Source organism: Mytilus galloprovincialis, chromosome 3 (genome assembly GCF_965363235.1).
Source record: "Mytilus galloprovincialis chromosome 3, xbMytGall1.hap1.1, whole genome shotgun sequence".
NCBI classification, from domain to species: Eukaryota; Metazoa; Mollusca; class Bivalvia; order Mytilida; family Mytilidae; genus Mytilus; species Mytilus galloprovincialis.
In genome coordinates this window covers 94,305,216-94,333,014 of record NC_134840.1, presented here as the reverse complement: position 1 = coordinate 94,333,014, position 27,799 = coordinate 94,305,216, and the positions used below count along the sequence as shown (strand labels likewise).

Sequence of the window (27,799 nt, the reverse complement as noted above, 5' to 3'; positions counted from 1 at the left end):
ACACATAAAATATTATTAAATGGTTGTTATTAAACCAGCCCTCGGCTCTGAAGAAGAATAGTTCTTTTCATGTCTTTTTGAGCGGCTGAAGCTGATGAGCGATCATATGAACTGAATGACCGTTACTTGGCCATACAAGTGCTTAGTTTTTGCTAATCACTTCTAATATAGATAGACCAAAATACAGCCGATTTTCAATAAAAAGAGCCAGTTTAAGAATTGATTGATTAAATTCTATTTGCCTCTGATGTTCAATGTCTAATATTTCATGCATATTCAGGAAGAATACAAACAAATGCTAATTAAAACTTGTATTTAATGACATGTCCTTAAAAGTACTAGGAAGATCTGAATGAGGGGGCGAAAAATAAAAACGAATATTAGGAATGAAGTAAAAAAGTCTGAATAACTGGCATTGGGCAATGCGAACTTCTGTCAAAAACTTAAAACTGTTCACAAATTCAAATGCTCCGAAATGTAAACCTAGTATTGAACATTTTATAGTACTGTTGGTTCCGACTTTGGTTATGTGCTTATGCTTATTGTTATTCTTGTCAGGAATTATCTGTTCATGGGCGAATATAAACAAAATACATTTTGATATTTATTTCAAAGGATTAAACATTGTATAAAATAATGCAAACTAGATGTATATGTTGAAGATGGTGCTGACAGAATAATTATCTCAAACAGCTATCTGAACTGCAACAGCAAGAAGAAGTAGGTCAAATACAAGCCAGCTAACTGAAATACAAAAAAAAACCCACAATGTAATATGGGAAAAAACAGTTATTGACGGGATTTCATGACAACTGTCAAAATATCAGGTTTTTGCGGGAGGGGGACACATGTTCCAAAATATGCATTTTAGTAATTAGTAAAAAGAAGACTCTTATGAAACACGTTCCGTGCGATATATGTTACTTTTAACGTCAGTTCTAAAAATGCAATGATACCAGCCAAAGGTACCCTTTTCAAATTTGTTTATTTCTTTAAAACACTGTTGCAGCGACACTTGCGACAATTGTCCCTCGAATCCCCCATTTAACAAGTTTTATGTTACTAAATCATAAGATTAGACATGACCTTTAGACCATACCAATGCTTTTCCATATGTATAAATTGTTTGTATAAAATTTCAAAAGGAACCAAAAGCCAATTACGAGACAAGAGTTTGTATATATAGTAATCAAAATTTGAGTTTAGATGAAATTGTGGGACGGAAAAAAATGTTACTTACAGTTAGAAGGAGTTCTTTTGTGATGGTGACCAAACCAAAGGCTGTTAAACCTACGGATGAACTTGTTAATTTGGACAGGAATAAATACAGCTGAAAATAACAATAGATAACATGAAATGAAAAAGTGTGGGATCTAATTAATTTGATCTATATTGGTTACTTCACATATAGCGGCAAATCAGACATGTCATTTTGCTTAGTTTCTTTTGTTATATATTCTGACATCGGACTCGGACTTCTTTTGGACTGAGTTTTACTGTGCGTATTGCTGTGTGTTTGTTGTTCTACATTAGCTAGAGGTATAGGAGTTGAGATCTCAAAAATATGTTTAACCCGGCCTTATTTTTGCGCCTACCCCAAGTCAGCTTATACAAGTCATGATTCATTTTAAAGTTTTTGGTATGACCTGTTTAATGGTAGAGTGGACTCGTCACTTTACCACGAGGCGACATAGGTAGTTCAGCTTGAATCGCTATAATACTTGTATTATAATTTATAAACTACAAACCTAATATATTGGTAAAAATACACAAGGATATCGTATCAAAGAATGCAACAATTCACTGAAAACAAGCTAAAATCTTGATAACATTCAGATATCGGACGTTTAATTTCGGATTGGAGTTCCTATAGCAACATCGTGATCAATGGCGGAATAGGCATTTGCAAAGCAGAGAGTAAATGTTTGCACAGAAATTCTATAAAGAATTAACGTAAGTATGACGGTCTGATACATAAATTGCAGTGTATTTTATTATCGGAAAAAGCACAAACGATCTAACTTCTTGACTGGTGTGTAATCAAGGCCGTAACTAGGCATCTTATTTTAGTGAGGCAAAATAATTGAGCCGAGCGAAGCGAGGCGAAAATTTTTTTTGGAGGGTATGAAATGAATGGTGCAAAATCCTGCATTCTAGGCATTTTTAGAGAGTTTCATAATGATTTGAATTTGGACACTTTTTATATAAATTTTTCATATTTTAAGACTTTTACTTACACCAAATTTTTAACAACTTTATTTAATTTGTGTGTTAGATAATCATCCAAATATTACTGATTTGAATCTGCTGCCAGAACATAGAACAAACATCGATTCAGTCAGAGTTTGCTATGGCCGGTTCAGTCAAATCGTTTCAGAATCATAATTTGGTCTGCTGATATCCTTATCGCGATGAAGGGAGCATGGCAAGACCGCACAATCTCTCGCCACTCATGCATGCTCTTTTCCAAGTTTTCAGTCGTTTCAGGGTAGTCAGTGTTTCTAAAGGTAGCACATTATCATCACCATCATCAACACAATGATCAATGTCTTCTTCCAATTCCTTCTCCATCAACAATTCGGTAGCAGCATCGGTAGTAACAGTTTTGTTTGCAAAAGGAAATTAAGCTTTCCTGTAAGCACCACCATACAGTCGCAGTTACAACATATTAAACTCGCTTTTACGCTGACAAAGAGTAGACAAACTAGGGATATAATGAGATAAGATATATGTATATGATTCTATCTAGAATAAGTATATATGATATGGGTACAGGGGAATTGGAATGGAGTTTTTGACGTTTACATGTAGGTCCGTAATTTCAAATTATTTCTGGAAATAGTTGGTGGTATTTTAGTTCCAGAATCTATAAATTTAGGGTTGGGGGTTGGGGTGTTCGATTCCGAAACCCCGAATATAAAGAAACGAAATTCCGTAGTCCCGAATAAGTAAAGACAAAATCCTGTGTTAAAGGTTCTACCATTCCTCAATAATATCAAACTGGAATATGGGATATTCTTTCAATTTTTAAGGTTAAAGAAACATGGATAAAAACTAATCCATACATGTTTCATATTATTTATATTTTATTTATCTGTAAAGAGAAAGATTAAAGTTCATGAAATGAATACGCAGACAGGACTGTCCCCTTGCGATGCCCAGTACTTGATTTGTCAAAAGTTGGTGAAACGGAGAAATGAATACGCAGACAGGACTGCCCCTTTCCGAAGACCAGTACTTGATTTGTCAGTCTACTTATCGTTTTTGGATTGTTCTAATGAAGTTATATGCAATACTCAGATTCTGTTCACAAAAAAAAAAACTAGTTTACTAGAATTATTCCTTCTTTACCTTCAGTGTCACTTTTCCTTTTTCTGCAAGAGCCTGTTTTTAACTAGAGATCCCTGATGATTATCGTTACTAGGTTAATGTAATCGAGAAACATCACCCGTTGAGATGCTGAGTTATATCCAGGAAGAATAGTTTAAAAGGAGTGATGACAAGTTATAGAAGTTAAGGTTGAGACAGAACAACAAACGATTATTATATTTATATATATGTTTAAAAAAAAAATTAGTGTCGAAATTTTAGTGAGGCAATTGCCTCACTTGCCTCAAGGGTAGTTACGGCCTTGTGTAATACTGTTATTTCATTTTTTTTATTTTTTTTATGCTAAGTTCGTTTCCCTAACTCAATATTTCATGTCATGATCATTTAATATATCACGGCATTTCTTTGCAACCAACGTATTTAAAAAAATATCATACCTGAGGCTGATCTTCCGGTTTGATGTCATTAACGTCTATGTCGTAAAGGTACTCTAATGGTGCATGAGCCTGCAAGAAATAAAAGCACACATATAGAGTGTTGTTTACAAATTCGGTCAACATTTCAAAACAGGATTTTGTATCCTCACTTGATTGTAAAAAAAGAGAATCAAACATGCCGATAAAAATTAAAGAGACACGATACGATTGCAAAGGTCAAACATGTGAACAATATGAGTTTAGGTACGACTTTCAAAAACGAATCATATAACAATGAATGAAAAACAAATATGTCAGACGGCGAGCAACACATTACTGCAACCATTGAATTACATGCTCAGTATGTGATGAGGTTAATCATATTTTTGTGAGCAGACAATCTCTCCTTTCACCCGAGAGCGGTGTATCAACGAAATTAAAGAACGAACTGTTTTAATCACCCGATCAACACAAAGCACAAAAACAAAAGACAAAAAAAATAAAAACGACATCAAAACAAAACTCGAAAATACGGATCTATGAGTACTCGCAGTTAGTGCAAGATACTAGAGACATTTCAATGCATCTTAAGTTTAATTTCTAGTATAATCTTAGAAATAAGATTCTTTATCAACTAGCTCTATCAACAGCATCACCGTAAAAATTATGATGGGATGGGATGGGATATGATGGACTAATATTTCATCTAATTCGCATTTTTTTTAAACTTTAATAACGAATTGCGAATTAATTTAAAGACCCGTGGAGAGAAGGGAATCGAATCGTAATCCTCGGCTAGCGAAGACACTTCCTTAATTGATTGGAAGTCTTTTTATGATAGATTTGATAAACACATTTCACCCGTATTTAATATAACAAACCTATTTCGAACCTGTTTTTTTTTATAGCGAATATGATGTAATCTTTAGACAATAGACAATACTTTATTAATAAACCTCAGACACATAGGTGTACAAGAGGACATCATATATACACGTATACACATGTTTATACTCAATACATTCACACTAAACATAATAATGCTACATACATGGGAAAATATAGCAAATGTCAATTTACAAACTACCATAACTTTCAACTAAAAACCAACATAAATCACAAGTATCGTGTAAGAATTTTTAAAAATATTGCTAAGTTTTTGTAAAGTTCTACATGACAAAATGTTAAAAGCTGTTTCAATTTGTACTCCGTTGGATTTGCAGTATAATATTGTGGAATATATTTATTTCTAAGCAGTTTTATTTCCTGTTTTTGACATTTAAAAAAATAATGAAATTCATCTCCTATTCCATTTCCACAAAGATGACAAATTCGTGCATTTTTTGGAATTCCGGACCATCTTCCCGTTTCTACAGGAATTTTTAAATTTGAACATCTGAGTTTTGCCATATAAATCCTGTCACACAGCTTCAACTTTATCAAATAGGTTTCCAAACGAAATTCCTCTTTATAAAATGAATAAAATGCACCTCTTGAAGAGTTATTCATTTGTGAAAACCAATGTTGGATGAATTGATCATTCAGTTTTTGTGAAATAATGTTCTTTAATCCCAGTTTATCCAATGGAAGTTGATTTTGCCAAATAAAACTAATTCCATTTTCGTCAAATATGGATTTAACGTACGTAATCCATTTAAATTTTGCGGGGTTTTGAAAATGTAATTTGAGCATTAATTTATACATAATGGAAGATAACTTGTTATTTTCCGATAACAAGTTATTCCAAAACAACACCATTTTACGTTTAATAATGGTTTCCAAAGGGAATCTTCCGAGTTCCCCATACACCATATAATTTGGTGTACTGCTTCTTAATTTCAAAATGTTTTTGCAAAATTGAAGGTGTATTCTCTCAATGCTTTCTTTATTTTCAAATCCCCATACCTCTGAAGCATATAATAAAACAGGACTAACCAATGAGTCAAAAAGTTTTAGCTGCAAATCGACGGGAATACATATATTTTTTATTTTTCGGTATAGAGCATACAAAGACTTCTGTGCTTGAACAAGAAGTTTTTTTCGTGCTGTACAAAAGCTACCGTTGTAATTGAAAAGTACACCAAGGTAGCAGTAGGAATCAACTATTTCAATTTTTTCACCATATATCATAAAATTCTGATTTCTTTTTACTTTCCTTTTACTAAAAATCACTGCTTTGGTTTTGCTTGTGTTAATCTTAAGCTTCCATTTTTTACAATATTCTTCAAAACATACAAGGGTTTTTTGTAATCCTTCTGCACTTTCAGACAATAGCGCAGTATCATCTGCGTACAGTATAATAAACAATTTAACATACATTTCTAATGATTCCAAGCACAGCTTTGAAATATTATTTAGACTTTCTATATTATTTTCCACAAAATAACTTTCTAAATCATTTAGAAACAAAGAAAATAAAAAAGGTGATAGATTTTCACCTTGTTTTACTCCTGTATGAGATATAAAAAACTCTGAAAATTCATTTCCTTTCTTGACACATGTTTTTATATTTTGATACATATTATATATCACATTAAATAGTTTACCTTTAATGTTTGATTTTTGCATTTTTTGCCACAATCCTGGCCTCCATACAGTGTCAAAAGCGCTTTTAAAGTCTATAAAAGTGCAAAATAGCTTCTTACCAAATGAAAAATATATAGTAATTAACGAATACAATACAAATATATTGTCAACAGTAGAGAATCCTCTACGAAAACCTGCTTGTGACTTTGAAATCAGGTCTACGTGATCTGCATAATTATTTAACCTGTAATTCAACATAGCAGAAAAAGTTTTACTAAAGCATGAATTCAAAGTGATTCCTCTGTACATTTCGGGATCAGATCTTGATCCTTTATTTTTAAATATAGTAATCATGAATCCATTAGACCAACTGTCTGGAACAATTCCAGTATCTAAAATCAAATTGAATAGCTTAACATAAATTGGCATTAAATCGTCAATTGTATTCTTTATATACTCATTTAAAATTTCATCACTACCTGAAGCTTTGCCATTTTTTAAGTTTGAAACAACTTTTTTAATTTCATCTTCTGTTACTGGACTGTTTAAAAATAACTCAACATCGTCTGATAGAGTATCAAATTCCAAATCTTGTTCGAAATCATTTTCTGTCTCAACAGTTTCATTAAGTATTTTAAAATGATCATACAATGCTTTTAGAGATATATCGTCATTGTTATCTTTTTTTTTACTATCATTTAGATTATTAAGGATTTTCCATAGAGCTTTTGTATCCTTTTTAGAAATGTTACGCAACTCATCAGCAGCTCTCTGTTGATAGTCTGCAAAAGATTTATTTAATGTTATTTTATGTTCTTTACTAGCTTGTCTCATTTTACTTCTGTTTTCAGCATTTTTCAAAAAACTATATCTCTTTCGAGCTTTATGAAATTTTTTTCTACTCATCGAGCATTTTCTATTAAACCAAGGTTTTGAATTTTCATGTTTGTAAAAATGTTTATGTTTATTTACTTTCCCAAACGTTTCGGCTGCCGCATCTTTAAAATTTTTGCTGATATCTAAAACTATATTGTTTATATCATTTTGAGTTGCATCATTATTTACGGACAATTCGTCCAGTTTATTCATAACAGTGGTCAAAATACCTTCGGGATCATTGTGAATTCGATCAACGTATTCAGATTTCTGTTCACTTTTCCACCTGACAAAAGTTTTATCATTTCTATTGTTGATAACAATTGAATCTGATTTACTAAATGTGGCCTGAAGTCTAAAATTTATAAAAGAATGACAATCAGAATATAACGGTATAAAGTCAGCAATTTCAAAATAAACAATCAAAGGGAAGAGCATTGATGAAATAATTAAATAATCAACAACACTTGAATCGTTACATGTTTTCTCCCCAATATCTTTATCTGATCCAACTCTTGAATTCGCAATGTATAAATTATTTTTTCTGCACAACTCTAACAGTTTATGACCATACTTATTAGGTCTACATGTACACTGAGACACTCTTTGTAAGGTGATTTTGTTTCGAGTCAGATTCTCATAATCATACAAATACTCTAATATATCAGCATCACAATCTAAATCAAACATACTAACAACTGACTCATCAGGTATAATATAATCGGGTAAAGACCCAGTTTTTGAGTTAAAATCGCCAACTAGGGCAACATAACAATTTTCAGTGTTTGTAAGGATATTCAATTCATTTTCCAATTCTTCAAAAGCTTCTATAGTAGAATACTTAGAATTTTCAGGTGGTACATAAACACAACCAAAAATTACATCTGAATTAAGTGACAAAATTGATTTCGAAATTTTAAACCATAAAACAAATTGACTCTCAGTATTATAGAAATTCAACTCTTTTTCTAAACTCTTTCTATAAATAACAACTATTCCACCTGATGCTTTTTTAAATTTTTTTCTATTTTTTGTGACATAAATATAATCGTCTGGTAAGTTTAAATTATCTAAATCAGTTAACATCGTTTCAACAAAAATACAGATATCATGTTCAAGCAAAATGTCAATGAAATCAGGAGACAATAGTCTTTTCTTAAGTCCACAAACATTTAAGAAACAAATATTTAAACTATCATTGTTAATTGTATATTTCTTATTCACAGTTTCATAATTTTTCGATTTCTTTTGAGGTTGTCCTCTTGCACCATTCCCCTATCTGCCAGAATTTGGTGAATCATCTGTGTGCGGTGGGCCAGGAGACGGTCCCTGTCGCTGTCTTTTGCTAGGAGGGGTATCACTAGAATAAGACCCTTTTGGGCTCGTGTCATGGTTTGTTGATGAAGAGCCAGTATGCTCCGTTCTAGTGTCCTCTAGTACCCTGTCAGGAATGTAGAGCTGATTGTCTATGTATAGCCTATCACGCACAAGAGAGGCTTGTCTATTTTGCTGTTTGGCCTGTTTTAACACCGGATACAGTTCCTTCCGCTTTTGTTCAATTTCATGAGGAAATTGCTCCCGTATTCCATATGGTCTACCTTTTAGTCTGGTAGCATTTGCTAAAACATATTCCAGATCACGGTGATATAGGAATCTTGCAACTATCGGTGCTCTTCTGTTGTCCCCCTTTGTTCGGAATCGATGGACATTGCCGAATTCGATCCTGTAGTCGATCCTCAGCTCATCGTATAGAAAAGATCGCAAAAGCTCTTCCGTATCTTCACCCGGAACTCTATGCAATCCCGTAAAGATCAGATTGTTTTTCATTGACCTGCATTGCAAGTCAAGAATGGCTGCCTTTAAGGACTCAATTTCCTTTGAATTGATGACTGGTGGAACACCCGGTCGGACGATGGTGTTGTCTTCGAGTTTCTTAATTCTCGTATCCTGATTGTTTATATTACGTCTGTTAGTTTTTACTTGTCCAGATACCTGATCGAAAAGATTGCTAACACCTTGGCAGCTAGTCTCGCAGTCTGACAGCTTTTTGTTGAAATCGCTCGCCTGGTTTTCTAATGTTCTAACCCTAGCTGACACCGTTAAGAAATCCTGTTTCAAATCATCAAGGCGCTTCTCCATACTTGTTTCCATTCGTCTCATTGTAGAGTCGATACCCGTAACTATTTCCAAAATCATGTTAAGCAATGTGCCGGAGTTCAGATTTACATCATTGGAAGCGTCAACTATTCTTCGGCTCTCTTTAATCAACCTCGACGTATCGCTCATCGACATTTTTTTATATGATTGGTTGTTCTTATAGGTGAATAGGTCAAGTTTACTATAAAACAGCTGATTTTACTATAGTCCAAAGTCCACTTTCATTCAATGTTTAATGAACAGTTTTCAATATATACACTGTTTATCCCCCAGGGTATACAGGACAGGTCTCAGTGAAAATAATAGTTTTGTTGTTATCAAAAAGTTCTAATATGGGTTCAAGATCTCCGAAATTTAGCCAATAAGCTCAAAAAGTATAATATTTACAGTTGTTGAAATCTTACTCCAAAATCTCCTGTATAACTAACCGAAATCCATATTTTTGTTGAGAGAGTAACAACACTTCATTTTCTTTCTAATCACGTGATAAAAACCAGAGAAACGGGAAAACATTTTGAATTTGTATCTTGGTTATTCTTATTTTTTTTTATCATTACGTGAACTATTGTGTAGTTTGATTCAATATCATTAGTCGAATGACATTTTGTTTTATTAAATCCGCTTATAAAAATATATAAATTTACTCGTTCACCGTATAAAAAAATGTCTTCGTTTATTATCATAGACATAAAATTACCTTCTGGTGAAGAATGGAGGCTGAGACAGAGCTGACGCCTATATAAACACAACTGGAAATGAGCCAAAACACCAACATTGCTGTACCAAACTTATCATATGATTCGTTAAGAAGTACAAATGCTATAAAACAGCCATTTGCAATGTTCAGCACAAACCAAGTAAACAAAAGCCAACTGAAACAGTTATCCAATATACTGATAGTTTTACATAGTTCTAAGTGTACTGTCCGAAGCTTAGTAAGGTCTTTTACAATTTTACCACAGTTATCCTTAGTTTGCTTGTAGAGAAAGCTGTTGAATGTCTCTAAGTCATCTTTTAGGATTGAACTGAGAAGCAAAAAGAATATAACTGGAAATATCCATGCTATTGTGTCAATAATATTTATTGCATAAGCAAACACTTTTACGGTCATTGTCATTTCAAATGGAGTTACAAAAACGAGCGAGAGCGAATCTGATGCTGTTCCAAGCACTGTAAACATTATTGGTTGTTTGGAGTTTTGTGTTGTTGTTATTTAATATTTATGTTCATAACGATAAATTTTTCATTTCAGGATCACATTTTGCCTGTAAACCTTGAAAGGGTTCATATCGGCCCCTCAAGAATCCTTTATCCTTAATTGATTTTAGGAAACGGCCGAAATGTTTAAGTATGAGTTCGCTCAGATATTTATTTACATAAATTTTAGCTAAGCTGGTTCATCAAACACGAAGTCTTAAGATATATAAATCACTATAGCATATATTGATAGGGGATTAATAAAGGAAGCAAAAAAGCAAAAAAAATATATATAGGTCTGCTGACACCGTGCTTGTTTTAGCCATTGAAATTTTGGCGGGAAAATGTTCTCTCTTGACTTTTCATAACTTTATCATGGCAAGTTCAAGTCCTCAAAAACTATAAAAAAAAAAAAAAAAAAAATTTATAAGACATTAACAGACAGCTTATCATTATACATGCAAAAGAATTATAAAAAGAAAAACAGGTAATTTTACCGGGCAATTCAAATGGATAAAACCAGAGGATTCCGAAAATCTTACTAAAATTCAAAACATGACACGCGAGCTTCCTTAAACCATAAGTAAAACACATAATACAAGTTTTACACAGTGCTGTTTCTAACATATTGTAAACTAAGCCGAACAAGAACATAGAAAATAGCCAACTATTTTCTCTTTCCAATAAAAAAAATAACAGGCACTTAAAAGCATTTTTCTTTTTCAATGGATTCAGATTCTCCATTGATATACAAGGAGTTTGAAAATAGCAATGAAAGGTCCTTTCTATGCTTGAAATTTTGGACTTGACCATTCTTTTTTCACGGTTAGACTAAAGGTTTAAACCATTTATATAAAAATATATAAATTTACTCGTTCACCGTGTAAAAAGATGTCTTCGTTTATTTTCACAGATATTAAAATACCTCTTCGTGCAGAATGGAGACCGAGACAGAGCTGAAGGCTATATAAACACAACTGGAAATGAGCCAAAACACCAACATTGCTGTACCAAACTTTTCATATGATCGTGTAGAAGTACAAATGCTATAAAACAGCCATTTGCAATGTTAAGCACAAACCAAGTAAACAAAAGCCAACTGGAACAGCTATCCAATATGCTGATAGTTTTACATAGTTCTAAGTGATGTACCAGTACATAGTATACAAAATATCATCTGTGTTCCGAGTGTTTTCGATGGTCCAAGCAAGTTTTGAAGACGACTTTTCGAATATTGTTCTCCTCCTTGTCGATGAAGCCATGATGTTTTCAAAGTCAGGTTCAATCCACCATTTTCTACATAAGAAAATGTCCGTACCAAGTCAGGAATATGACAGTTGTTATCCATTCGTTTGATGTGTTTGAACTTTTGATTTTGCCATTTGTTTGGGGACTTTCCTTTTTGAATTTTCCTTGGAGTTCAGGATGCATTGTTTAAATTGTATGCCAATAGTCTAACGCAATCGTAATCGTTGTAACTTTAATTATTGAATCATCATATCATTAGTAATCATAATTGGTATTGATTTTCTTTACATTTTAATTACTTAAATAAATATACTTTTATTTAATTTTACTCTGGAATTGATGCATATTTACTTGCACTATAATATCATTTTTATTAGAGGCCAGTTTATTTTTAACCAGTTTAATGCTCGAATGCAAAATACTCGCTCGCCCCGTCTTCTAACCCTTAAAACTGCAAGAACCAAGAAACGGTTCTTGTTTTTTTTAGGTTTTCTTTTCCTTCTGAAGTTACTGGATAACAAACAGCTTTTAAAAGTTACTAAAAAAACGTTGAAGGATAAAAGGCTGTGGTTTAATTAAATATATCCTCGTTGACTATTTAGACCATAAGTTAAACACATAATGTAAGTTTTACTCAGTGCTGTTTCTAACATATTGTAAACTAAGCCGTACAAGAAAATGGAAAATGGCAATGATTTTGCATTCGACATCTTAATTCCTCTTTCCAATCAAACAAACAATATGCACTTAAAAGCATTTTTTTCTCTATGGGTTCAGGTTTTCCATTGATATACAATGAGTTTGAAAATATCAATAAAAGGTCTTTTTTTGGTTTGAAATTTTAGACTGGAACATTCGTTTTTCACGGTTAGATTTAAGGTTTAAACCATCTATTCATTGTTGAAAATAAACCTTTGGAGATTTCGAAATTGACAGGAATATCCAATAACACGATAAGAGTGGTCCAATCACGAAAACAATACACCTTATCGCTATTTGTCCGCCATTGCTGAAAATCACACAGGTTCCCGTAAAATTTTGACGTCATAAAACAAAATGTCTGACGCCACAATGGAAAAGTGATTGTTGTTGACGTCAAAAGTTCAAGCGGACGGGTCAGCCGGGAATAGCGATAAGGTGTATAGTTGCACACAAAAAAGGTTTTGCGAAAGTAATCATTTTAAAACTTAAACCTATAATCATTAAATTTTTGGGAGAGATCCGTTTGCGCCAAAAAATGCGTCCTTTTGCGCCACAACTTTTTTTTACGTTTGCGCCACAGGTTAAATAATTATATGGTATCATTTGCGCCAATTACAAGAACAAAGACTTCCCTACTCCTTTATGCGGACTTGGAACCGGCAGTTTACACGGCAAATGTTTCTTTTTCTCAAACATATCTTCTTCTTACTGCTGCTGCATGGGTACTTCCCAATTTAATGTATGTAGTAGCTTGTAATGTCACTTTCTTGTCCAAAAACACAAACATTAAAGGAGGAAATGCATAAAACAGTTCATAATAATTCTTAATAATAAAGAACATATGTGGCTAAAACATAGTCAGCAAAAGCTTCTATTTTCTTCTCTATTGGCATATCTTTATTAAATACTCAGCAAAGCAATAAGTTTTTATTCTCTCACTGTACATTGACTTTCTAGTGCACTTTACGTCTCTTCTCTCCAGATGCTCATCTTCTTGGTGAAATATCCGAACATACGATACTTTTTAAGCCAAAAATAAGAATAAATAAATATTAATCATTAATATTTATGATAGATATGTGTACAGGTAAATTGGCGCAAATGAGTTCTAAATATTGGCGCAATTGATACATTTGGAAAACAAAATTTGGCGCAAATGATACCCCTGAAAAACAGTAATTGGCGCAAAAGGACTGCTGCCAAATTTTTGCGCTATACATTTTCGATTGACCCGTTGGCATGTAATTTTAAAACCTATGGCGCAAACGTAGCATTGGAGAAAAAAAGTTGTGGCGCAAAAGGACGCATTTTTGGCGCAAACAGATATCTCCCGACCCATTTTACTTCTACACAATGCATGCAATCAAGGTTAGACTCCTATCAATTATTACAATTAAAGATATTGTCTCGTTCTATCATACAGTGTATACAGCGGATTATCACATAAAACAGCAACGTACAACATGAAAATGACGAGGATGAAGAAAAATGGACAAAGGAAACAGATGAACAACTAACGGTCGCCGTACGTCCTACAATAATGAGAATGAAGGAAAATATACAAAGGAAGCAAAGATGAACAATTAAAGGTCGCATTACGGCCTAAATAATGAGGATGAAAACAAACAGACAAAGGAAACATGGATGAATAATTAACGGTCGCCGTACGTCTTACAATAATGAGGATGAAGACAAATAGACACAGGCTCAGAGATGAACAATTGATGGTGTCTGCAGGTCCTTCAATAACGAACAAACTCCTACTGTTTAGTATATAAAGTTATTGTTCAAATCTCATAAATCGATTAAGAAGACAAATCAATTTACACAAAAACTGAAGAACAGCAGAAACTCAAAAAAGATTGAGGACGGGTGGCTTGATAAGTGTAGCATATCCTGATATGCATACACCACCTGCCATTTGAATGCACACTCTGTCTATATGTCACAAACCAGAAAAGGAAACCATTGGTAAATCAGAGAAATCGAGATTTTTGTACCGATGGATATGTAACTTTGATAACATAATGCACTAGTGAGTTCAATCATTTCGAGTTGATCTTGTAACTTATGTTACTTTGATTTTATCCAACCCCCCAGTACTGGGATAGAGGATTTGTGAGTAATTTTCAATTGGGAAGACAAAATGTGCAATTCAATAGAGAAAAATATAAAAGAAGAAAAAATCTTATCTTATACTATAAATGTATAACGCTTTGTTATATTGAAATTAACACTCAAAATTATAGTGTATTCAAAAGAAAAATAAGACAAGATTATCTCAAGAAACACGAATACCTTTGCACTGTCACGGCAAGCGGAGTCAGCATTTCAATAATTAATTCAAAATCTATTTTTTTTGTTGAATTAACAAATTCTTGTCCTGGCAGGCTTGGCAAATTGAGTCGTCCTTTACTGATAAAATACGTGAATACCGGTATATACGACAGACTTGTTTAGGAAAAGATGTGTGTGCGACTAAGGCTTACTTATTCCATATCATAATTATATATGCAACATAAAAAAAATATAGGAGTGCATCCACAAAAAACTCAATTTTGAGAAGTTCTAACAGTAGTATCGATACATTGTTACACTTTTAAATTAATAATTTGACGGATATCAATTGAGGTTTATGATCATCCTATCCTGCTCGTCTGTGTTTTATGGAATTTTCATACTGTTATATATATAATTTCAAAACAACAAATATACTTAGTGACTTGCTATTTTGTACATATTCCCGAAAAAGGTGTCCTTTTAGAGAAATCAATTTGCATTATGGGGTCCGTATGTCAGATTTCGAAAACGTATAAGGGTTTGTGCTTGAGTTTCTTTCTACGTTTATAAGTACCAACTAGTATTTTAAATTACCCTTTCGTGTAGAATAGCTGCTGATATACATGTAGCACATATATAAACCCAACTTGTAATAAGCCAAGACAAGAGCACTAAAAAAAGAAGATGTGGTATGATTGCCAATGAGACAACTGTCCACAAAAGATCAGAATGGCACAGACATTAACAACTATAGGTCACCGTACCGCATAGTCAGCTATAAAAGGCCCCGATATGACAATGTAAAACAATCCAACTAGGAAAACTAACTCGCCTGTCATATGATAATGCACTGCTGCATTTCATTACGGTACTGCGTTTGCTATAATGATACACTTCCTACTATATCATAGTATGGTGGTACTATAGTAGTAGGGACATTTCATCTTATCCTTTTGGGAACAGAATATTTATTTAAAGATGCGGACATTACTAACAACTGCTGACGCAACCGAATCCTTGAACATGCATCTATTTTAAGCTAAAAACCAACTTACTGTTTAGAAATCTAAATTTGAATTACTTTTTACCAAACCGGATCAGGTGATTTCGAAATCATGAGGAAGTGGGCAAAAACATCAGCAAAAATCTTTCATCCTGAAGAAACTGAAACTTGATCTGTAACTTTTATGATATTACTGAGTGCAGAAAATACGATTTTCATCCAATTTTATATTTCCAAAGAACCACGACTTTATTTAGAAATAAAGTGGATTTTCCATAAGCCTTAGGAGGAAATTTGTTCTTAGAATCCAAATGTTTCTTCTTTGATGAAGACAACGAAATTTCCATATGGGTGGTATGGTGTGTTCGAACGAAAATTAAGACTAAGCTTCCGGAATTTCGTTTCAGCTGTCGATTATGAAACAATACATAATTGATGTTATTTTGCGAGAAGCGAGATTATTCTGCTGTAATCTAACCTCATGTCATAATAAAACCTTATAAAATCTATTCTGATTAATGAATCTCTATGACCTGATGAACCTATAAAAATAGCGGTTAATCGACATAGGAATAGAAATTAACACATTTATAATTAACTGTCCACAGACAAAATAACCTTTTAACCAAATGAGACAATGGGACGCCATAAAAGTCTAAAAATTTATATTAAACGAAAACAATTATGACAGACAGCAAAAAAAGAATAATTAAAGTATTATAGGCTCTCTGTGAAACTTTAAACAGTTGAGGGACAACAGAACATCAAAATAAACTGTTAAAATTAGTTTGAAAGGACTATACGAATCAAACCGATACTAAGCACAAAAAAGATTAAAAACAAGAATGTGTCCAAAGTACACGGATGCCCCACTCGCACTATCCTTTTCCATGTTCCATGGACCGTGAAATTGGGTAATTATCTAATTTGGCATTAAAATTAGAAAGATCATATCATAAGCAACAAGTGTACTAAGTTTCAAGTTGATTGGACTTCAGCTTCATCAAAAACTACCTCGACCAAAAACTTTAACCTGAAACTCCCACTTTCATTTTCTATGTTCAGTGGACCATGAAATTGGGATCAAAAGTCTAATTTGGCTTAAAAATTAGAAAGATCATCTCATAAGCAGCAAGTGTACTAAGTTTCAAGTTGATTGGACTTCAGCTTCATCAAAAACTACCTTGACCAAAAACTTTAACCTGGACGGACGAACGGAGCCACAGACCAGAAAACATAATGCCCCTCTACTATCGTAGGTGGGGCATAAAAAGTACCGATCTGAAACATAGACATATAATATAAAAAAGACACTATGAATGTATGGATCTAAAGCGCTTTTATGAAGTTACCTAATCAGAAACACTCAAAACAATTAAGATAATAAAGCTAAGGTTGAATAAATACCAAAACCCTTGAAGGAATTATAATTAAAAAATTCCGTGAACAATCCAGCCGGTAGGAATCATCTAAGCTTATTCATAGAAATATCGAGTTGATCGCAGCGATACGATTCAGCGATAAGATTCAACGATATTTTATAAGCACGTGAGTTACTTATAAAAAATTGACTTAAAGAAGAGACAAAATTTTAATAAATAGAGTTAGTTTCGTAGTTGTGTAAAACATTATTGAGCCATCAAAGATTAGTTATCAAAACACATTTGAAAGTCAAATTTTCCATCCTTCATGCCGAGCAACCCACCACCTTGTAGATTTATTTATCATATCTTCCTCAAAATGAATTTCTGATGGTTATTTGTAGTTTGTTGGTTTGCTGTAACATTGATGTATATCATACATCTCTGAGACCTTTTAGTTCATTAAATACTTGGCAATAGACATCGAGCAAACAAACACTCAATCAAGCAAATCAATCTTCAATAAATCAAACATTCTCTCAAAATACATTCAGAGGATCGAGTCTGTAACCAGGGGTCTCGATGGATGAAAATTGAACGATAGAGGAACTTGCACCATCAAAAATCGTGTCTACGCTGTACAGTGTAGCGTGATCGAAAGTATTTCATCCTTCCATGTAAGGAAAGTTGAACATACTATTCATTGCTTATTTAAATTATTTTTATTTGAATTTCCATTACATACGTATCAATATTTTTGGCTTTTCTACCTCAGGCATAGATTACCTTAGCTGTATTTGACAAAACTTTTAGGAACTTTGGTCCTTAATGCTCTTCAACTTCGTACTCTATTTGACCCTTTTATCTTTTTTGATTCGACCGTCACTGATGAGTCTTTTGAAGACGACACGCGCGTCTGGCGTATATACAAAATTTAGTCTTGGTATTCATGATGAATTTATTTATTAATTGCCGTTTGTAACAGTTCAAATGCAAAGCCTTCATGGTCCTCCATTAGTCGAAAATGACCAAAATCTGTCATGAAGGTCCCCATGTAGTTTTCTTTCTATTCTTTTTTTTGGGAGGGGGGGGGGGTTAAAATCAAGTGGAGCTTGACAATGACAAATTCAGAAGTCATGTAACCATTATGCATTACCGGTATAGCTAATTTGCAGCAAAAACAAAAAGATTCGTACTGGTAATGTAAAAGGTCGAAGAAATTCGTAAAGCAAATGTTGACAAATGAAAAGATTTTAAATGACTTTATCTAGCAAATTAATGATAGGCAACATGTATCTTTCGAGTCTGAATATAAACCGGAAACGCGGATGTATCAATTTGATTGTAAACTACGAAATGAATTCGGAATTACGATACGATATTTCTTCACAGTAAATATCTAAGTTTTTACATTTTAACTTTTAAAGTAATTCTATATTATCGTTACAGCAGTACTGGAGTTATTTGCGATGAATCGATATTAATGTTTTACGTCTATTTTGTACTTCTTAAAAACGGGGAATGCTAATTGCGTAAGTCAAAATAACACGAGTTCGACTTGTGGAACTCTGTTCTTTGCATTGTAACTGGATTTTAGTTTATTCATTTAATCTAAATTATCATAAGCATTTGCTGAAACTTAGTTGAATAATTCGATAACGAAAGGCAACAGTAGTATACCACTGTTCAAAAATCGTAAATCTATGGACAAAAAACAAAATCGGGGAAAACAAACTAAAACTGAGGGAAACGCATTAAATATAAGAAGAGAACAACGACACAACATTCAAATTTAACACACATAGCAACGGACTAAGCTTTAGACAAAATCCGATGAGAATAACCAATATAGCATCAAAACCAAATACATGAATTTGGGATAGAAAAGTACCGTGACACGTCTTATAGTAATGTGAATTCACACTTAAATATAGGAGAAAACAAACGACACAACGTACGGAAACACAACGTAAAAATGTTACACACACAGAAACGAACTATGTTATAATAATGGCCAATCGTATATCTAAAATAACGAATCGTCTATCTTCAGATAGTATTCTCCTGTAAGATTTGTTGATCTACCTGTACAAGCTCAGATACAAGTGATTAGCGCTCTCAATCCGGATATCCCTCAGGCGTTAGAACTGTATTGAATCATAATTTAAAAACCCTAAGGTTTATGCAATTACATGCATTTGATAATAACAACTAAAAAATGGCGTTGGGCCATAAAAACGACGGGAGAAATTTAACGATGACGCTGGTCATTTTTACGATGGCGCAAGATAATTGAACGATGGCGGGGCGCTATCATTAAACAAGCCCTGCGTGACGGACGATATCCCTGCCGAAGTAGAGTCAACAGGAAGTGTAAGTAAATTCAAGTTATTCTTGAGAAGATATGTTTATTATCAACCTTCATAGGATGGTTTTTTAGGTGGTTAACATATTCAATTCAACGGAGTACTAGTATATAATTTTGACTTTTTAAAAATCTTAATGATGAATGAGTGTCAAAATGATAAGAAGTGTTTTTCCTAACCTCTTTTTTTCATCGTTTGGTGCAATAATTAACGGTCACAATTTGTTGCATTTACCCCGATTTCACTTCAAGCATCAACAACAAGAATAACCGTCTTCTAATGTGATTATGGACTTTCCGAATTGATTTTCCTCTAAGTTCAGTATTTTTGTGATTTTACTTTTTTCTTCTAAAAGACCACAAACTTCTATTTATTGTTCGTTTTTCTAAGGACATGCAAACGCATCTAGTTTTGGGAAGAATTTTGTTTTCCTGCATTAATTTCTTATCGACATAGAATTACTATTTATCGATATTGAACATATTGAATAATAAATAAAGGGGCACTAGCTGTCAAATTGATGTTCACCATTAAAATGTAAAACATATATCCAAATTATCAAAAAAGTATAAATACATACAAACTACTTTTATAAAATAAACAATATACCGGACATGATCCCGATAATATGTAGCTTCGTACACTGTATCTTATGTATTTTAGTCGAGACACTATCTAATTAACTGTCGAGTTGACCTTCAAACACTCCCGGTTGCCAAATAAGCGATATAAACATAAATATAGATATGAAAAGATACCAGACTCGTGCATTTGGACTTTTCTTGGTTTGTTTAATTTCATATAAAAGATTAAAAGTATATGTTAATCATTGTTTTTACCTGTATAAGAATGGTTTTTGTTTGGTGGATCAAATAATTTAGTCAATCAATTGCTTTACCTTTGTTTCACTTTCAATGTTGACATTCGTTTCATTTAAATAATTGAACCTGCACAATGCATGTGGTATCAATCTCTAGCCAAGGGGTTAAATAGAGTTTATGTGTATAGGGAATCGATAATGAGATCGAATCATTACAAGTGAATAATTCATCATCAATGCTTCTTAAGATTGTTTTGACAAAAATGAACCATATTAGCTGCATAAAGCGGTACCTTATTTCAAGATCCTCAGAGCTTAACAACTTTGTAACCCCTTTTTTTTGACTTTCGAACTTTTATATCTGGGCGTCACCGGTAAGTCTTGTGTGGACGAGGCATATTTTGACGTATTGAATTTTAAACTTGATGCCTTTTGTTATCTATTATTCATGTGTTTCTTTGCCTAATACGTTCTCCTATTTATTTGTATTGTAGCCCTGTATTATTATGTTGTCATTTTAATGTTATATTTAACAATGCCATCAAAGTGCGAGGTTTGGCATGCCACAAAACCAGGTTCAACCCACCATTTTTTATCTTTAAAAAATGTCCTGTACCAAGTCAGGAAAATGGCCATTGTTATATCATAGTTCGTTTCTGTGTGTGTAACATTTTTACGTTAAGTTTCCGTTGTGTCGTTTGTTTTCTCCAATATTTGAGTGTGAATTCACATTACTATAAGACGTGTCACGGTACTTTTCTATCCCAAATTCATGTATTTGGGTTTGATGTTATATTGGTTATTCTCATCAGATTTTGTCTAATGCTTAGTCCGTTGCTGTGTGTGTTACATTTGAATGTTGTGTCGTGTTCTCCTCTAATATTTAATGCGTTTCCCTCAGTTTTAGTTTTTACCCCGATTTTGTTTTTTGTCCATAGATTTACGAGTTTTAAACAACGGTATACTACTGTTGCCTTTATTTATTATTGATTGAACAAAACAAAGCATATTTTATCTTTCTTATATATCTTGTAGCTGATAACCCTTTAAGTGTCAACTTATCGGTATGAAATTGATATTAATCGATATTGAATTGCTATATATCGATATTGAACTATAATTTTTCGATATTGAATTATTATTTATCGAATTTACCTTTTCATGGAGGGTTGCTGCTGCGATTGAGGTTCCACACATGAATGATGTAAACACAACTGGAAACTAGCCAAAATCAGCAGTATTATGGTACTAAATACGTCATACGAACTGTTCAAAAGTACAAAAGCTGTAAAACACCCATTTCCAATGGTCAGTACAAACCAAGAAAACAAAAGCCAACGGGATGAGTTATCCGGACTGCTTATAGTTTTAAACAGTTCTAAGTGCACTAACCGGAGCTGAGTAAGATATTTTCCTACCTTACCATTGCTATCATTAATTTGCTTTGTGAGAAAGCTATTTTATGTTTCTTCGTCATCTTTAAGAGTGGAACAAAGAAGAACAAAGAATATTACTGGAAATATCCAAGCTATTAAGTCAATAATACATAAAAAATCTGCATCAGAAACCAGATTGTTTGTCTACTCAACTCCATTTCAACTATGTTGTATTATTGACTTAATAGCTTGGATATTTCCAGTAATATTCTTTGTTCTTCTTTATAAGAAACCACTGCTGGTGGAGATTTATTTCCCCAAGGGTATCTTCAGCCAAGTAGTCAGGACTTCTGTGTTGACTTGAGTTTCAATGAGATGTTCAAAATCATTAATTAATTGTTAACAAAACTTTTCTACCTCAGGAATAGATTACCGTAGCTGTATTTGGCAAAACTTTTAGGATTTTTCAATGCTCTTCAAATTCGTACTCTATTTAGCCTTTTGGGCATTTTTTTTTATTCGAGCGTCACTAATGCATCTTTTGTAGACGAAACGCGCGTCTGGCGTAAATATAGAATTTTAATTTTGGTATCTATGATGAGTTTGCATGTTTTATGTGACTCAAAGGCTGAAGTTGTATGAGTAGTTTTAATGCGTATTTGTTACAAAAAAAACTGGTTTTAGTTTAAGGTTTTGAGATAATACTTTTAAAAATGACAATTACAAAAATTGAAGCATTGATTCATTAATTTAACATTGTAACTTCAATAGCTTAAATAAGTCCTTCGGGAATCAGTAGCTGTAATTGGTATTGACCTTCTTTTCTAACATATTCATTCCATCAGTTTTTAATCATCAGAAATAGATGAATATTTGTTTTGAACAATTTGTTCTATTATATTTTCACGATTTGTCAATTAAGAAATGACTATAACCATTAACACACATTGCTATAAGCAAACAATGTTTCATTTAAACTTCATTAGCTTTAGAAAAAAGCTTGTATTATATATAAGGACTACACATTCAATTTAAGCAGAGTGGAAAGCTTCATCAGTAGTTTTGTTTATTTACTTTACCTCATTATTATTACGATTCCAAAAAAAAATTCGAATTTCTAAAACAGTACTCATATTAGATTTCATAGTGATACCTTCCAGTCAACAGCATCACCTTTTTATAAATATTTCCGTTTTGTTCAAACTACAATTACACATAGATGTCCGGCCAAATTCTCTTTCTTTTGGTACAACTTGTTAAAAAGGCAATTTTCGGATCATATGAAGTATAACCAAATATTGCCATCAAACAGTCCAAGAACATGTTTTATTGCATCATAGACAACAAAAAAATCAGTTAAACAATAGATTTTGAAATTTGCCAAAGACTGATTTGATACGATTTGTTTTGATTATGAAACGTGATCGCAAATGTTTTCGATTTCAAAGAAATAAATAAATCATGCACAATTAGTCAGAGATCACCTGCTATAAGTTTCAGAATAGTATACACAAATTTACCGAAATCAAAGACAATTCAAGAAGGGGGAAGTCTACAAAATCTGACGAAATAAGCCGTCTGACTTTAACGCGTTCATAATTCGTAACATTTATTTTTTTGCAATATTGAAATTAAGAAAACCGGGATGACAATTAATGTTCAAAGTTTAATATCGTACAATGCTAGTATTCAGTGTCAAAGAGGAATCGGATACGTTCTTGGCATGTGGAATATTTGGTTGATTCATTACGATATGGTGTTATATTCTGAACATAAACAATGGATGCATGTTCATCGTGCAATTTACGGGGTCCTGCTCTCAAGATGTAGCCTCGTGTGTCGTTTTTTGTAAGGATTTGTTTTTGGTTTCAGGATTAGGAAAACATATGAGCTTGCTTTGGGAATACCGTTAACTCACCAAAGGTCTAAAGGTAATGGGTCCCTTAATGTTAATGCATGTCAGATTTTTTTTAACTTATTTGATTTCTACTACTTTAAATCATAGACTAAAAACATAAAACCTGGAAGTGATATCCATGGTTCTAGTATATGAATATCATATATACTAACGGACAAAAGGAATTAGATTACGTAGAAAAGTACCGTTATTTAGGCCTAACACTGTCCGAAAACATCGACTATAAGGTGTCTGTTAATGAACTGTCAGCGTCAGCTAGCAGATCATTAGGATCGTTAACATCCAAATTCTTGCATATGGGAAATATGGACTTCGAAATATACACAAAGATATATGACAACACAGTCATCCCGGTTATGGATTATGCCTCTAGAATATGGGGTATCAAGGGTTATGACTCACTTGAGAGATTACAATGCAGAGCTATAAGGACATTCCTTGGCAGTAGCCAATGTGCTCCGATTCCTGCTGTCTTAGGGGATATGGGTTGGCTACCTGTATATATTCATACGCAGTGTAATGCGATACACCAAATGGTGTCGCCTCATGAAAATGCCAGACAATAGACTTTGTCGTAAAGTGTTCTGTTGGGACATTGAAACCTCTACACGCTACAAAAATACCTGGTTTAACAATATCAAGACAGTTTTGAATGCTTGTAATCTTACGCATTTGATCAACTACAGTGGCGAGAATATTTCTACAAACTACGTTTTAGAAACAGTCAAAAGTAAATGTGTAGATGACTTCAAAGATAGATGGAGTAATGAAATGCGAACAATGCCAAAACTGAGAACGTATAAAACTTTTAAGTCCGAATTCTCAACGGAACCATATGTAAAAATACATTTATCAAGGGTGCAACGTTCAGCACTTGCAAGGATTCGTTCTAGAACTTTTCCACTAGAAATTGAACAAGGTCGTTACAGAAACATTCCACCTAATCTACGTAGATGTAAATTGTGTAATTCATGTTCGATTGAAGATGAAACACATTTCCTCATCTATTGTGACCGTTATACTGATGCACGAAACAGACTGTTACGGGAGTTACCTTCTATTCACATTGATGAGCTACCTCCAAACGAAGCCATTACAGTACTCTTAAATGCTAATACCAAACTTGTAGCAAACTTTATTTTAGAATGTTCCAATATAAGACGTGAATTTATATAACTGTTTTAATCTTTCTATAGTAAATATCGAAGTATACGCATGTCTACATTTTTTTAAATGTTATAATTTTGACCTCATTTTGTTATATCTGTAATATTTAAAGTTAAAACCTGATAGTACATCATAAGCCTATTTGGCTGGCTGAATCATTATGTCAATACTCAATGTACATTATATTGTATTATATTCAGGTTGTACTCTAATAAACTATTTATTCATTCATTCATTCATTCATTCATTCATTCATTTATATTCAAAGATATTTCCGATAGAAGAGGGACGAAAGATACTAGAGGGATAGTCAAACTCATAGATTAAAATAAGCTGACAAACAGACAAATTATAGTACAGAAGTCACAACATAGAAAAATAAAGACTAAGCAACACGAACCCCATCAAAAACTCGGGGTGATCTTAGGTGCCCCGGAAGGGTAAGCAGATCCTGCTCCACATGTGGCACCCGTCGTGTTGCTAATGAAATTTCAACGGAGAAAGAGAAACTGGATTGAGTCAAAGTTGGCGCTAAATGTTGTGAGAGTTACGTCATGGATGGCGTGACGTTAACGTGGGTCATTTGCATAGCTAGGTCAGTAGTCCCATTCCTTCAACTTCAAGTGATGCATTTAATGAAATGAGTGTAAATGATCGGCATAATAGAACAAAATCGTTAATGAATTAAATATTTTATTACAGACATCATGGATAATCTACAGAATTCAGTATTTCACAAGGAGCAACCACGAACTAAGGAAATCTTGCGTGAAGTTCCCCGGGATTATAATGGTTAGCATCGTCCGGGTATATGGGTTAGCAACACCCAGGGGCTATGGGTTTTGTAACGACGTGCATTAACCAATCAAAATCCTAGAAATATACTAAACAGGGGATGAAAATGTTATATGAAAATCATATATACCGACTTTTTCATAATCAAAGGTATTTCCAGTAGCGTGTATGGAGAGTTAACAATTTTTTAGTAGCTCTGACTAATTTTGAAATTGCATTAAACAGAGATGACTCCACTGTCACTACAACAACAACAAAAAAACAACGTCAAATTTCATTATACATAGAACATTTTTTTTTTAAACATTTGCCCACCCTTTTGTCTATCTTGATTTACATAAACAAAGGCTATGATGAGTTTCATTCTATTCGTTTTCGCGTAAACAATATTTCATAATTTAGAATCAAATTACCTTTTCCTGGAGGATGGCCGCTGATATAGATGTTGCACCTATATAAACACAGCTGACAATAAGCCAAAACACGAGCACACTTGTACCAAATATGTCATATGAACTGTTAAGAAGAACAAACGCTATAAAACAGCCATTTCCGATGTTAAGCACAAACCAGGTTAACAAAAGCCAACTGAATGAACTATCCAGACTGTTGATAGTTTTACACAGTTCTAAGTGCATTATCCGAAGCTGAGTGAGATATTTCCCTATTTTGCCGTTGCTTTCCTTTGTTTGACTGCTAAGAAACGTGTTGTATGTCTCTAAGTCAACTTTAAAAGTAGAACATAGAAGAACAAAGAATATGACTGGATATATCCATGCTATGTTGTCAATAACAACCAATGCATAAAAAAATAATTTTACGGTCGTCGTTGGTTTAAATGGAGCTGAAAAGACGAGCGAAAACGAGTCAGATGCAGATCCAAAACCACCAAACATGATTATACCGACCGATACAATGTTAAAAAGAACAAAGATAAAAGCTATTGCAAGATAAACAATTACTTTTGTTTTGATTTTTTCTCCGTTTGTTTTAAATCCAAAATTTAAAAATGCAAATTCTCGACTTTTATTCCACTGATCAAAGAAAGCACGTAATCCTTCTGGTTTGTAAGAAACGTATAAAAGAGATGCACAATTGACAAAACAAAGAGTTGCCCATGTAACATGAACAAGTTTAAAGATTCTAGTTTCATCTAGAAAGTCTCCAACAAAAATACCAACTGTAGCTCTGACACAATTCATTCCCAGTAAAATAGCAAGGCTTAAGCAAAATCCGAAATGCATCATTGTTTTAAGCTTTCTACATCGTGGTAATTTTGTTTTCGTAAATTGTTTTTCATTTTGACCATCTTTTAAAATTTCGAAGGGATAAAACAAGCCAAACCATGACATTATTATAATGTACCAGTACATTGTAGTGGAAATATCATCTGTGCTCAGGATATTCTCGTTGGTCCGAGTGATTTTTTCAGACGAATGTTTGGATGAAGCTTTTCTTTTTGTCAATGAAGACATCTTTAGTTCAGGTTCACTCTCAGTTTATCCCGAAAAGAAGCACTAGCGTCAGAGCATTTGGTTTAACTAAATGATTTCAGTTAGTTTGTAGACTTTGCAATGCTTTTATACCTATACTGTTAATTGCAATTAAGGAATTCATAAAAATGGGAGGATTATTGGATTTCATTGTCAATAGCTAAATTAACGTTAAAGTTAATCGTTGTAACTCCCATTACTGAAGCATTGTGTCTTTAGTAAATGGAATTGATAGTAACCGTTATAATGCCTAACAAGATTTTGTGAGATATACGAAATTGACATTAAAATGGTCGACTTTTGACGTCCAAAAATAAGCAGTTTGAACATAATTTGACATTATTGACTGACTTCATAAGTTTGAGATTAATTGTGATTAATATATTCCAATGAGACTTAAAATGCCTTTTCCTGTTATGATAAAAAGTAATTTAACAGGGATAGCCGTAGGTAAAATGTATTTCGGCATTTCTCTTTGAGAAATACTTATTTTTTTATTTTTTGTCTATCTGATGAGTTAAGTGCAAGAAAATTGGTACCGTTAATTTTATTAAGCCTTTTTCAACTGATTTGTATAGTTCGTTCTTATGTTGTACTGTTATACCACTGTCCCAGGTTAGGGGGAGTGTTGGGATCCCGCTAACATGTTTAACCCCGCCACATTATTTATGTATGTGCCTGTCCCAAGTCAGGAGCCTGTAATTCAGTGGTTGTCGTTTGTTTATGTGTTACATATTTGTTTTTCGTTCATTTTTTTTAACATAAATA

The 27,799-nt window shown here is 33.1% G+C and overlaps 1 protein-coding gene across 1 annotated transcript; it reads right to left on the bottom strand.

Moving 5' to 3' along the window:
- Positions 1-591: 591 nt before the first annotated feature.
- LOC143069420 (uncharacterized) lies at positions 592-26,210 on the bottom strand. The gene is made up of 4 exons (XM_076244040.1): positions 25,952-26,210; positions 3,768-3,836; positions 1,241-1,330; positions 592-744 (listed from the first exon to the last, which is right to left on the bottom strand). The coding sequence occupies exons 1-4, from the start codon at positions 26,174-26,176 to the stop codon at positions 694-696; spliced, it is 435 nt and encodes a 144-aa protein (XP_076100155.1). The 5' UTR covers positions 26,177-26,210; the 3' UTR covers positions 592-693.
- Between the last annotated feature and the right edge of the window lie 1,589 nt (positions 26,211-27,799).